Source organism: Hylaeus volcanicus, chromosome 3 (genome assembly GCF_026283585.1).
Source record: "Hylaeus volcanicus isolate JK05 chromosome 3, UHH_iyHylVolc1.0_haploid, whole genome shotgun sequence".
Lineage (NCBI taxonomy): Eukaryota > Metazoa > Arthropoda > Insecta > Hymenoptera > Colletidae > Hylaeus > Hylaeus volcanicus.
Window position 1 is genome coordinate 1,020,935 of NC_071978.1, and position 14,135 is coordinate 1,035,069.

Below are 14,135 nucleotides of genomic sequence, written 5' to 3' on the forward strand. Positions count from 1 at the left end.
ATTTAATTGTTGGTGATGATGTTTCAACCCTGTCGAAGACGATCAGTGGCTCAAAGAGATTATGCAAGCTTGTACGAAAAAACAAGACAAGCGTGGGTGACCAAACGATATGGCGGGGATAACGAGTCTTGAGTAACCTTGAGTCTAGTTGGTTTTGAATCGACTATAGACAGCTATTGGACAATTGTCCAGTGATTCCTTTAGATCCCGTGATACAAAGTGACAATCTTATCGATTCTAAGAAACTCCTGGGAAAAGTACAGTTTCTTTCTGTAAACAAAACACTTTTACGAGTTGCGTGTTTACGTCCACGAGAACAGTCGTGGTAACGAAACCGCTGCGAAATGAACAATTTTTGAACAGAAGTCGAAAAGCGCTCCCCTCGAGACTCGATAGGACGCCCTCAGGAAATCTAAACCGGTAACAAGATGGCTGCTCGGAAACGGAAACCGGAAGCTTGTCACTCAAGCTACACTGGCTTCCGGCGTGTTCTGAAAAAGGGAAGCGTTATAGAACGGTCCAGGAGAGAAATAAAAAGGGACGAGAGACGGTGAAAGGGGACGTAGCGTCTCGAGTATATATTGTTTAATCGCATTAGACGCGAGTGTGGATACAAAGAGACTCTGCAATCTGGAGCTAGCGTATTCGTCAAGGATCGTTAAATAAAACAAGTAAACTTTTTAGCGCGTCGAAGAACCAAAGGAAATCTTGAAATAAAATTTAATTGGGAGTGGATTCGACTGGAGAAAGAAAAATAAGATCTTTTACTTGCTTAAGGTTTGATTTTATTAAATATGAATCTGATATATTAGACTACTATGTATTATATACAATGTACATATATACAACCGATCGATGAAATTACGTACTACCTATTTAAAGGCGGTAAACTGGGATTTTTTTCTCGACTATTCGAGTACGTCACATCCTCGATTCGCCTTCTATACAATTACAATATAATACCTGCTTTTTTTCCCCCCCATTTGTCAGACAAGTGCACTAAAACAAGAATAATCGTTCGTTTCACAGAATTTCGAAATGCAACTGCGTGGCGCGAGAAAGCATACTGGAATTATTTTTCATTTACTTTGAAGAGAAATTGTTTCCCAACGTATTATCTCGTTATCGCGATTAAATTGATAGAAAGCGAGGTGTTCGAGTTACATAAGCGACGAACAATCTCTACGATTGCTTTTGTTTTCTTTTCTTTTTTTTTATTTCGGGAACACTCAACGGCTGAAACAACCTTATTTGTACAAGTTCATCGTGGACATGTATCATTTTTAAAGTTTCTCTAATATTAATATCAAATTTTACAAGTCTTTCTTCGTCCTTTGACCCGTTCCTTCGTTCGCAAGAAAGTTCGCTGTACAAACTATGATAACCGAAACACAGATATTTTAATTTCAATTTCTTTCGTTGAACGATCGAAGCAACGATTTAGGTAATCGAAGAAATCGCTTAAAATTTGTTATCGATATAATTTATCCCGATATATCGAACAACGAATGACTCCTTAATTTCGAATTTGTTTAATATCGTTAAGTACGAACGCGACGTTTCGAAACACACGCTACACCAACTAATGTCCACGCTACACGTGATCTCTTGTACAAAGAAAAAAAGAGAAACGAAAGAACTTCCCGAACAATGAATTCACAACTAACAACTCTACTTATCTACTTATTTGCGCTAGATCACTTTCTCGCCGCGACCTGTTCGGTACGTTCGTACAACGTCCACCGATCGCGAGCTATCTTTGGTTTCATACGATATCGCGTCGCTTCCTCGATTCGAGTAGTATAATCGAATCACCGTTAGCTTCTTACGATGATAATCTCTGTTAGAGAAGAGTTCACTCGTTCAGTCCACGTCAAACGTTTCGACCGACGCGACAGTGCGTTGTTCATCAATTGCAACTCGACGGTTGTTGCCTTTCGACTGTCTCTATCGTTATTTAGGACTCTACGTTCACTGTCACCGATAAACAGTATCTACGCTAGTAATACGGTTGACATGTAGAATTCTTACTACAAACAGTAAGGAACATCTCCATTCTGCGCTATGGTTCTTTTTTAAAATTCCGAGACAACCGTTTTCACTGATATCCACAATAGAAAGAAAGATAACGTTATCTTAAGAAAATCGTCGTCTTTAATATCGTGCTTCAATGTCCGTTGTCTTCTTCTGTCTCCGTAATATCAAACTCGTATCTGCACTGGTTGACGTTTACTTGCCATAGTTTGCACTGGTTCTAACGTTGACCTGGATAAAAACCACAATGTTCTCCGACGTATTCACTCACTAACAATAAGTTGTTCACGAATCGTTCTACCGACGCATCTGGATAACATAGCCACTGAAATGCATCATCACGAATCCCTCCCAAGAGTTCAGCTACTCTGCATACGTCTAAACGTTCACAAGAGTTTCTTTTACCACCAATAGGGTTTTTGCATGTACGGTGGCATAGGTACCTGTCCGGTGCTGGGATACGTGGACGGTTCCATTAGTTTTGACTGACAAGGTTTTCCATCTTTTATCAGCAATGGAACGGCGACTCTCCTTGGCGAACATCCGCTCCCACTGGCCTCTACCCTCTCGGTAGCCGCCCTCTTCGTCTTGTACCTGTGGTTCTGGAACCAGATCTTCACTTGCGTGGGCGTCAGCCGGATTATCGAAGCCAGATGCTCCCTCTCCGGAGCGCTCAGGTATCTCTGCTGACGGAAACGTCTCTCCAATTCGAAAGTCTGCGCCTTGGAGAACAAAACTCGCCGTTTCCTCTTCTTGTGCTCCGTCTCGTGGGGTTGAGCGTCGCTCGTCTGTTGCTCGTCCTCGAAATCCGCCGATTCTTCTTCCTTGCATTCGTGGCTGTTCTCCTGCTTCGGGGCAAAGGACAAGTCCGAGATCGCTGGGCTGGTCGAGTCTGGCTGCTGGAGCACTGGAACGGTAAGAACGCCTCGGTTATTCCAAGGTTCGTAGAAACACGTATTTCTAATTCGCTAAGTTGTCGACAAATATCATCACCGAATGGTCTCAAAGGAAACGTATTCGAACGATGAACGACCATTCGCCGACGAGACTTGAGAAATCGATACAGGCTTGCATCTGCCTGCAATCAGCGTTAACAGTCGAAGGGTACTAAACAATGCAGCTGCAAGTTCGGCCCCATTAATTTTCGTAATGACTCCACTTTCTAAACGGTGCTCATCGATTTCAGAACAGTTTACGACGCGATACGTCCAATTCTCTTCGACGTGTACGCGGTTTAATCTAACAATATTTTGATTAGCCTTGCGTTAAAGTGGCAAATACCACGGCGACCGAGAGACACGTTAATTTAATGTACAACGACGAGTCCCTGCTTCAGCGAGCACACAATACGCTTTTGTGAGCGATCCCTAACTTGGTTTGGGGAGGGTGTGAAGCAATATAAAGCCTGTTTGATACCGACGCGGCCTCGTCCACCCCATGGGATCGACTGTATCATTTTCATGGGAGATTAGACTCTACTCGCAGTCGTGATTTCAATTAGACACCCGCCACCGTTACTTTCGCGTGTTTAGAGGAAACGATTCGACGATTAATTGCGCCCTCGTTGCCGAAAAGTTACTTGGTACTTAAATTTAGAGAATATAAACGTCGTATTATCTTTACCTAAATTATTTTTATCGTAAATAATTCTAAACGTTGTCGTTGAGATGAAAAAGTGAGATACTCGTCGATAAATCGGAACGAATTCCCTTCCTAACTGTGCGATCGAGGAACCGCGACACAATCCACGACAACCTTTTCACGCGTAAATAGGCTTCAGATCGTCCTGGACCCCGATTTCTCGGTTTCACGGTACACGACGAGTCGAGAAAGCGAACAGAGGAGAGATAAGGAAGAGATAGAAAAGAGCCGATTGGCTACCGGTAGATTTTTTGGGCGTGACGATTCCGATTCATCGAGGGCCTACAGGGCTACACGCATCTGTCCTCCGTAGGACATCTGTCCCCCTGTACGGGCCAATCGGTGAACAGCAGCCACAAGGACCTTTTATAGGACCATTAGATCCTGCTTAGCCGACGCGGACCAATTGTAGGGTGTTAAATAAATAAGGGTTACGAGCTGTTCCCCTCCTTTATCAACGTATATTTGCACGAGTTTTGTGGATTGCGTGATTGTATCGAGTTAAGAGGAATCTTTTTCGTTTAGGAAGATCGTGTCTTACGATTAAACTAACGGAGGAATATACTTGGATTAGACATGGTTTCATTCAGAAATAATCTTCGTTATTGTCTAATAAAAATATACGCTATCTAAGATTCTTCTTTCGTATATGTACATCACGGAGACTCGACAGTGTAAAGTATCGATTACATCGATAACATGATCTTTGTACGATTGTGAGTAACTGTGAGTCTTTGCAATTGACTAGACGCCACATGTCTTCGGATACCTTAAAGTACGCACAAGTATCAAAGTTACTGCTATCGTCATACCTAATTTGTCGGGACAATGTAGCTGTCAGAAAATACTCTAATCGAAGCTCTCCGTTGACGAAATGAAAACGATATTATTGCTCACCATTAAGTTCTTCCAAAGGCTGTGGTAAGGTGGCTGGTAACGTTGGACCAGCAGGCCATCCCAGCAGCCCAGGTGGCGCCGGTGGTAGGGTACCTCTGTTGAGGTTCGCGTACAACGCGGGTTGCAACATGGCCGTCGTATGCTCGAAAAATTGTTGATAGGCCGACGGAACATCGTTTGCGCTCGGTAGAACCGTGGTGCTTCCTGTAACGAACATTTCGAGAAGATAGTTAAAAGTCTAGATCTTGACCTAATCGTTGGTTCGTTTATATATTAGACTATCACATATTCGTTTGCACCTACCTTGGACCTCCGTTTCCTCCTGAGACGGCTTCGAGTCGAGCTGCAGGATGTCATGGATGTGGAAACTCGTTCTGGGCATCTTTATGCTCTCCAATATTCTGCAACAAAATGTGCAGAGTGTAGCGAAAGAATTCTACGAAGGTCCCACGATTAGCAAAACTAAACAACTGAACATTGTATGTAAATGCAGGCCAATTCAAGATAATTTAACGCGTTCGATCAAAGAACGTAAACAATGGACTGGATCGTCACAGAGGGTCTCATTCGAACGAAAGGATTCCGCGAGTCGAGAAGTCGTGAGCACAAAGGTCGGTTTCGAACGAATCAATCCAATTTTCCAAACTTGGAAGTCGCCCGCGCCGTGACGAGCGTCAAGAAGCCAGCCGGCCCTTTAAGACCAGATTAGACGCGTCTTTTCCGCCAAAGGACAGACCTCTCGCGGGATACCTGCAGTTTTCCTGCAAACAACCTGTCGAGGCACAGAAGCGAGTTTCTGGCCTTCCACTTTAAGCCAAGCGACCTATTATCGCGGCACGTTCGACCACGTTCCTCAATGAAAGCCCTTCTTCGGATCGACGCTGGGCGACCACGAATCTCGATCCCTTCGAGGACAGATTAGTTTATTAGAAATACACGGGTCCGTATTATGCCATTAGTAAATCGAATTACAGTGGAACGTTGATTATTAAAAGGTCGATCAATCTTGGATAAGCTTCTACGAGTTTTATCTTTCGACTTAAAGAGAGCCTATGAGAAAAGCGAGGAACATGTCTGAAAGAATCATTTCACGTCGAAGATCGTTTTCCGTCTAATAACTAAAGTTTCTTGGCCCTCGTTAACGCGATTACGAACTTACGAAACTGCGCGAAGTATTTTAATGAAAGAAGTTGTTGAAAATTCTCCTATTCAGCGGGTTTTAGCTAACGGGACGCAAGCCTGTCCCTGCCATCAATTACATCGTAAATTGCGGCGTTGAAATCACTGGCGATTTCAACGTATAATTCAATTATTGTATCGACTTTGAATTCGTTTGATTTGCGTTGTTTTTGTTTTTACGAATTACAGACAAACCATTGCAAACTTTGATCGACGAAACGGCACGCGTTCGCGATATTTGCCAAGGATACCGATAATCGAACAGAAACGCGTCTCGATAAGCCGCGATACATATTGTCGAAGCCACGTGGAAGAATTCGAGGGCCATCAAGATCTCGAGGCGATTACGAGACGACTCGAGTTATCGATGGAATTATCGAGAGACCCCCAACAACTTTTCGTTTCATTTTCATCCCATCTCGAGTTTGTATTGCATATAATTTTTTAGTTTCCTCGAAAACAAGGATATAGGATGCAATAGATGCTGTATACTGTAATCGCGAGCTACCAGGGGCAACGAAAAATGAAAGAAAAATTGATCGAGTTGGATGTTTTATATGAAACAAATTGCTACTAAATTTCTACCGTAATCTACGAGAGAATACCAACCGGAATGCATGCGGAAATATGCTCCGTGAAAGGATAGCTGGTTTCTAGAATGGGTAACGGAGGATAAGAAAGCTTCGTTACACGTGATAGTCGGTTTTGATGGTTCGTTTACCTATTATTGAAAGCAAGGTGGCTGTACCAGACGTGATTCAAGAGACTGGTCGGATAGGATAGCAGCGACCACGGCAGAATCGTATTCTTGTCCGCCATTTTGAAAGGGGTATCAGAGAGGTGTTTAGCGGCGTCGGTACATGTTAGGAAACGTCCTCGTTGGTTCGCTCGTTTCGCGCGAACTTGCTCGAAACCGAATATATTTCCTCTTTAATTCTCTCCCTTGAGTTCTCGTTATCTTTTCTTTCTACCCCTCTTTTAGCCTCTGCTCTCTAATCTCTCTCTCGTACCTTCTGTTTACTTTTCACTCGTCCACTTTCCTCCACCTTTCTATTCTGCCTGTCCGTCCTCACTTTTCCAAACACGTCACTCTGGCTACCGAACACCCGACGGTTCAACGATCACTCGTGCACATCTCCTTTTGGTCCACGAACGGTTCCTCCGGGTTCATCGTCCAGGCACACGCGAAAAAATCGCGAAACGAACAAAGACACCACGCTCGATTGCAGTCGACGTCTGAAGGATGAACATCGGACGCGACTGACCGAACCGACGCGACGCCGACGCGACCTCCGAACCCACAGACGCGGACGAGTCCTTTTCGCAACGACTAAAGGGCTCTCCTTGTAGTTTTTGAGTGTCCTCGACGAGCACTTGACGGCTAGTGTTCCCTACCTCCGCGCCGTTTCGGCCGTCAAGCACCCTCGAATCCGAGGGCGGATCTTCGCAGGGGCGGAGATTCGGAGCTCACCCCTCGCGGTCGAGCCGCGCGACAGTCCACCCCTCTCGGTGCACCCTGGCACTCCTCGACGAGCTCCCGACCAAAATTTCCACGGATCACTTCCCAGCCACGGCTGCGACGGCAGTCGACGATCCTTTCGACGCCACGGTCGGGAATCAATTTCGATCCTAATTGCCCGCAACTTGCATTACGTCAGACTAAGACGACCGCGATACTGGTTGCCAGCTCGACCGCTGCAATGCTTTGGTAAATTGTAATCGTGGAATATTGTTTCATCTACTGTTTCCGTTTATTCTTTTCGAGCTTCTTTCGTCATTTACATCCCTTCAACGTTAATTGCAATTTCATTAGCCTAATAGGATACGAATGTTGTGCAATATTATCGTTGAATATTCGACAAAATACCCCAGTATGAAATACTCTTCCGTGATGCGAATCGCGTAAGATTTGATACGCAAATGAGAAACAGCATTACGACGACAGTCTATACTTGGATTCATGAGTGCAGCGTAGCAGAAGACTGAATAGGAATTTATTGAAATGCCAAACGCTCGAAGAAGTTTGCGAATCGTAGGGGAGTCGTCGCCCGCTCGAAACGAGGGTCGACTGGCGAACATTCCGGGGGTAAGTTACCACGGGGTGGAGCTTCCGTTCGACCAATAGGAGCGTAGGACGTAGAGAATCCCACAGGAGAAGTGTTTCGGGGGTTGATTTCAACCCTCGCGGCGGACCGACCAATCCGGTCGCTTCATCGATCAGAGCTTTTTACACCGAGAGCATACTTTACGTCGAGTGTTAATGCGAAAGAGCATTAGCGGTGCTTTTACTGTGTCACTTCGATTTTTTCTCTTACCCTTTCCTTTCAATTTTAGGCCACTCATTTCCTCTCCCTCTCCCTTTCCCTCTCCCTTTGCTTCGAAACCGAGATCTATCGATACCCACAACTAGGTTAAAAGCGTTCTCGGACGTCCGCGTCGTCACGATCGTTGCACCATTTCCGCTCCTAGCCATAACTTCGAGACCGTATATTATGATCTGGATATTTGGGGTGTCCTGGGAATACCGATCGCGTTTTCCATGGATCTTTTGTTTTTCGAAACTTACGCATTCTGCCAGGTCATTCTAAAACGAAAAGGGTGATATACATATACGACGAGTATATTTCTATCCTTTATCTCCAACATTTTGCCAGGTCATTCTGAATACGTAAATTTTAGTCGCACTTTGAGTTGGCCACTACTTGGAAACGTGTTACCATTCCTTTTACTTTCAACGCTTTGAATTCTCTCTTCCCAAAGACTCTTCCATCGAACCATCGAAACGTTCATCTTGAACACGAGACCACAGTAACGAAGGTGCAATAAATGGATAGCACTCGAACGGACGACAAATCGTTTCCATTTGATTTAGGTGAGATTCGATACAATGGACCTACAGAGTTTGTATCAAATCGCGAGTAAAGCATCCCGCATGGGTACGAATAGCCGAAAACGCACACGTGAAACGGCCACACAGACAGTCCGAAGAGCATGGTTCAGAAGAGGAACAGGTAACGGACAGGGGCGACGATGGAGCGAGTTTCCGGTTTATTCAGACTATCCTTTGTACGATCCCTGCTCGACGAAAAAGTCAAAAAGTGCGGAAGAGGGCGGACCTGACCTTCCCGACTTTTTCTCATGAGGCTTCCACTGTTGGATTTATCAGCCGCGGGACGATTTCACCGTGGAATCGAAGAGATTTTGGAAAAACTTTGAGCCAAGTAGAAGTAACGCAGCCCATAGATTCCCGAAGCAAAGGGAAGGCTCTGAAACGCATGTGCAAGGATAGACTTTGAAAAGAAAATGAATTTTCGAGGAGAAGAGCGTCCAGGGAGGCAGCACTCGATCGTCGAGAGCCGTAATAATTCGTGGCACGATCCCCTCGACATTTTCAGTCGAGGAAAGCACCACGATTGCACTGCGAGGCAACGGTCCGCCTGCGTCGGTAAAACAATGAGACGCAGACAAATTGGGTTGCGTGCTCGAAACAAGTTGGCACAGCTATCGCCAAACAGTCGTGGGATCCTGGCAAATGTTGCTCGATTGCCCCGGGAGCTCCAACTTCTCTACGTGCTTTTTTTCCTTTTTCGCTCGGAGTTTTCAGAACGAGCGAAGAGTGAAACGACTCGACGCGACGGACGAAAAATGACAAGGTGGTGTGTCTCGTTGAATTCGATTCTAACCGAGTTAGAATGGTTAAGCGTTGGTTCTTCCGTTATAGCAAACGTTGCGTTTCCCCTTAAAGAAATTCTACTCGATAACGTTTGCACCAGCAAGTAACACAACAATTCAAAAGAATGCGTCTGGAATTCAAGTGACGAAGGCAAAATTGAGTCACCATCAAATCCTCGTTAAAATTCTTTTCTTGCAATTTTTCTTTCGTTGAAGTCACCTACGATAAATGGAACAGCCAACATTCGTTCCGCGAACTGCCAACACCAATCGTAAAACGCTGTTTTGCGACAGCCTTAATTTATTGCGTATTGTGGAGGTGCTTTAGGGCTTTATTGCTACCAGTGTTGGGTCTAATTGCTTCGCCAGGTGGCCAGGTGAAGCACTTTTCCTTCTCTCTCTCTCTCTCTCCCTCTCTCTCGTCCTCTTTCTATTTATCCTCCGTTATTCATCTCAAAGATCTCAAAAATAATCTCGAAGTAGATAAAGTAGATAAGTCGACGTTGGCAAACTAAATCTGATGTTGCCAATTGAAAACGAACGGATTAGCTAGTGAAAGAGGTGTTCGTACCTTCAGATTAACTCGAGGTCCAGCTTGGTTTTTATCGAACGCCATAACGACGGTCTTGAAAGACTGCGGTCGAGTTAATCGTTCAACTTCGATTCCACGAGATTATCAGAATTTCGCGCTCGAGTCTAATCCGCATTGATCTAATAAGCGGCGAGTATCGCGAAAGAGAAATAAATCATAAATTATGCATTGCAATCGAATACTTAATTTTACGTAAATCGTTGCGGTGCTCAAAAATTGTTGCGGTGCTCAAAAATTGTTACAGTCCCTGGTGTAACAAGCACTCGATTGGCCACTCGAGGGTGACCAGTATCGATGGTCGCAGTCTAGTGGCACTCGAGCTTATTGAACATTCAGATTCGCAAATACATAAACGTGCACAGATGCACCCATCCCATTCACGAGGAAGGTCTCGAGTCTAAGGGTCAGGACACTGTTCGAGGAGAAAATTTTCGAGTAAATTTTGCGCCGGCACGTACTGACAATAAATACGGACTCTCGGAGCTTCAGGTGTTTGACCGACAGGTACCGATATTGTAATGGTAATAAGGGATAGGCGAAATAACTCGTAAATGGATAAACCCCCATTCACCGCGGCACGTTTCACCCTCAACACCTGAATCTTCCCAAGCGAACCGAACTATCAAGTGGGTGTTCGAGTGTGTGTAGCAAGTGTCTTCGTCGATCTCTTTTCTAAATCAACAGAATATCGAATCAAAATCAAAATCGAAAGATAACGAACGTTTACTCTACTCTGTATTTAGAGTCCTCCTCGAAGCCTACAATTGAAAACGAGCTAGGTGATTGTTCCAGTTTTTAGACTCTCCCCGTGAAGATCAGATTCTCCAGCCTGCTCCTCTCCAGGCTCGTCAAGTTCAGCGTACGGTTCGAGCGATTTCACCATCGGCATCGGTGCTTTCGTTTCGGTTCGAGCTCACAGGTAGAAGGTAAGCGACCGTTCGCCTTTACGATTAATCCGAAATTTATGGTGGAAACCAACAGGTGTTGGCACTTGGGCTCTTTCGGTTCTCGCGTGTGTCCGGCACCGTGTAACAAGGCGTACCACTCTATACCGAAGGATTCGCCTAACCGATATGCGTGACTGCCTCTTAAACGTTTGCTTCCGGTTTCCGGTGCTATCCTCCTAATCAGATATGCTAATCGTTCCAGTATTAAAGCTATCGTTGATTTTCCTCACGTTACTGATTTTTACACGAGATGATTCTCTTCGAAGAAAGATGATCCAAGGGACCATATAACAACAAGATAAACACATTGGAAAACGTCGACGATTAAAGCTTTAATAGAACCTGCAGTGCATATAGTAAAGGTAATCTACTCGATTGCTATAAAGTTACCATTAGGTTAGCCAACTATTTGCTTGTTTCGATTAAGGTCAGATTTCGTTTTCGATAAGAACGAAATGTCGTTTTGATCTTGTCACGTCCAGTTGACATGCGACCTATATCTTTCCGGATCGTCCTCGTTCGATACAGATCGATACTACCGCGCGACTGTTTCCATTTTTCTATTTCTTTTCTTTTTGCACTCTTCATCGCGTCTCGTATGATCAATGATTAGATACACGTGACGATACGAAACGAAACAAATATTTATTGTTGGAATTCATCCATTTTTTACTAAATCCTTTACTTTACAGGGGAAACCGGTGCTATATTCGCGAAAGATTTCGTTCTGTTTGATAGGACGTAGAAGGAATGTACGAGCTGCTGGAGTCCGATCGATAAATGGATACGAAACTTCATCATCGTCAACTGGAACGATTCCAATCGGCACTGAAAAAGTGGCTTAATTTGTTTAACGGAAATTGTGTTTTTTTTTTTTACCATCAAGATAACGCGCGACCACGCACAGCAAACGAAGCGATGACATTTCCGTTCCTTTTGGGGTTAAGGTATGCAACTTGATAATCAATTGTTCGTATTTAAATTAAATAACTCGGAAATCTAAATACTCGAGACTGAAAAAGGCTATTCGAGAGAAGGCGACAAAGTTCTCCAACATGAAAATTCGTAGGACGCGAATACTTTCTACGACCTTTAGTATTTCAAACGTAAAGGTACGAAAACGATTGTACAGAATGGAGGTAAAGCGAATGGTGGTCCGGTGGTAGCCTGTGCCTCGAATAACTTCTTAAATGTTTCTTAAACGACGTCGGTGGCTGGTGTTTAACGAGCCGTGCAAAGTTTGGGTCACGTTTGGCCCCGTGGCTTCTACAGGCGGCGAAGAAGGGGCCTTCTCGAGAAAGCTTTTCTGAAAGAGGCTTCCCCGAAGGCCACCCGTCGAGCCACCTACTACGAGACGTACTACGATCATTCATGACTCCGGGATCCGCTGCTCCATTGTGGGCCAGTTCATGAATGAACGTAAAACTCCATTTTTCCGTCGCCATGTTCCCTTACCTACCCCTCGTTTCTTCTACTGTGCTTGTTCATCGGGGTCAACTGATTCATGTAGCCATCGAAAATTTCGTATTCGAGGGTTTTTAGACCGACTACTCGTATATATAATACTTGTCACTTTATCGCGAGGAGTTTCACACGTAAAACGAACGCTTCGGAAGTCGCAATCCGTCCTCTCGAGTAGTTAAATTTTCTAAGAATACTCTTACCTGTAATCGTCCTCTACGTAGTCTGGTGGAAAGACATGCCAGGATGCGTCGTAACACTCGTCGTATCCGTTTGCCATTGTCCAGGTTCTTCCTTTCAGGGCGCTTCTTTTCTTTTAAAATTCGTCGCTTCGCGGCAAAGTTCGCGAGTTCGCTACCTGTGATCTAAACTCTCGATCAAATGCGAAAACGACTGATCTTTGGCGACGAGTTCATTCGAAATGATTTTTCCTCGTGGATGACGCGAATTCAATTTTGTTCTTTTCGTTAAATATCGGATTTCTCGATTTCTTTTCTATTTTCTTCTCAATTTTCTCGCCGACATACGAAATTATTCGGAAACGAAACAAAGGTTTCTCGCATATCTCATCCGAGGATATCGAAAACGCAGCTTTTTCGGAGGTGCACGACACAGAATGACACAATCCAGGTCGATAGAGAACGCAGAATTTTCGATTCGTCCAATCCGTAATAGCTGCTCTCACTTACTGAGAACTATACGAGGATATATCGATCACCTATATATTGTATCAAAAATATGGCTACCAGATAGGAGCTCCGGCAACGTTATCTGTTTGATAACACCCTATATAGATTAGTTTGACTACTGTCACGTCACACGGTCCCAAATGATATCGGATTTTCCAAAGGTTCGATATACCGTTGCGAGAGAGATTTTATAACAAAGCAACCAGTCATTTTCGTTTAATTTCGATCATTTAATTTATCGAGATAACGCTAAAGATACTCGCAATTACGATGTAGATACGATTTCGTTAATAGTATTTATAAAATAATGAAATAAAAAAAGAATCTTAATTAATTGCAGAACACAAAATTTCGATAGTTTTTGCGATTGCAAACAATGGGAAAACGGGGAATAAATTAAAAAGGATAAATACAAGAACAAAGACAGAAATGATAGATCGCCGTATCTTTCACGGTATCTCGGACCAATAACGGTGATCCATGTTTCTATGCTAGCTCGATACTGCGAAATTCTGATAGATACGCACGTGTATGTACAATATTTACCGTTACCGTTATTTCATAATTTTCAAAGAGAATACATTCTCTTTAATTTCCACTAGCTTTAGTATTGCTTGCTTTACCACTTTATTTCTATGAATAATTGTACACAATAAAAAGCCACTCGAACGTGCTCGTCATTCGTTGAACTTCCATCATCGACTTACCTGTAATGTCAAGGATGTGAAAGAGTTCACATTAGATAACCAACTAATTGTTGCTACTCGACGATCGGTTGTACCTTACAATTTGTTAATGACAAGAGACCCTCGAGGTGAAGTATCCAGGCTTAGCCGACAAGTGCTACCGAACAGAGTCTGCTACGAGTGCACTGATAAAGCGAAACATTTCCTTCCGTATCAATATTTATATATGCAACAATCCTCGATAAGCGGCCATTGATTTTGCAGTCTAACTGCATATGTATGTTTATTCGTAAACATAAAATTTAAAAGTCCGTAGTATCATCTCGAACAAGTAGAC

General features: G+C 43.8%; 1 protein-coding gene across 2 annotated transcripts; it reads right to left on the bottom strand.

The window, feature by feature from the left end:
- Window positions 1-335: 335 nt before the first annotated feature.
- Window positions 336-13,187, bottom strand: LOC128873214 (homeobox protein Nkx-2.2a-like). Of its 2 annotated transcripts, none has more exons than XM_054116602.1 (4): window positions 12,627-13,187; window positions 4,876-4,973; window positions 4,573-4,776; window positions 336-2,941 (listed from the first exon to the last, which is right to left on the bottom strand). In XM_054116602.1, the coding sequence occupies exons 1-4, from the start codon at window positions 12,701-12,703 to the stop codon at window positions 2,436-2,438; spliced, it is 885 nt and encodes a 294-aa protein (XP_053972577.1). In that variant the 5' UTR covers window positions 12,704-13,187; the 3' UTR covers window positions 336-2,435. The 2 variants fall into 2 exon arrangements, with proteins under 2 accessions (XP_053972577.1, XP_053972576.1); XM_054116601.1 differs by lacking the exon at window positions 12,627-13,187 and adding an exon at window positions 6,473-7,159.
- Between the last annotated feature and the right edge of the window lie 948 nt (window positions 13,188-14,135).

Excerpts from the sequence above, each read along its gene's own strand:
- LOC128873214 (XM_054116601.1), bottom strand. The coding sequence starts at position 6,570 with ATGGCGGACAAGAATACGATTCTGCCGTGGTCGCTGCTATCCTATCCG. Across the intron at positions 4,777-4,875 it reads GGAGGAAACGGAGGTCCAAG|GAAGCACCACGGTTCTACCG; the intron begins GTAGGTGCAAAC and ends TGTTCGTTACAG. Across the intron at positions 2,942-4,572 it reads GCCTTTGGAAGAACTTAATG|TGCTCCAGCAGCCAGACTCG; the intron begins GTGAGCAATAAT and ends TTACCGTTCCAG.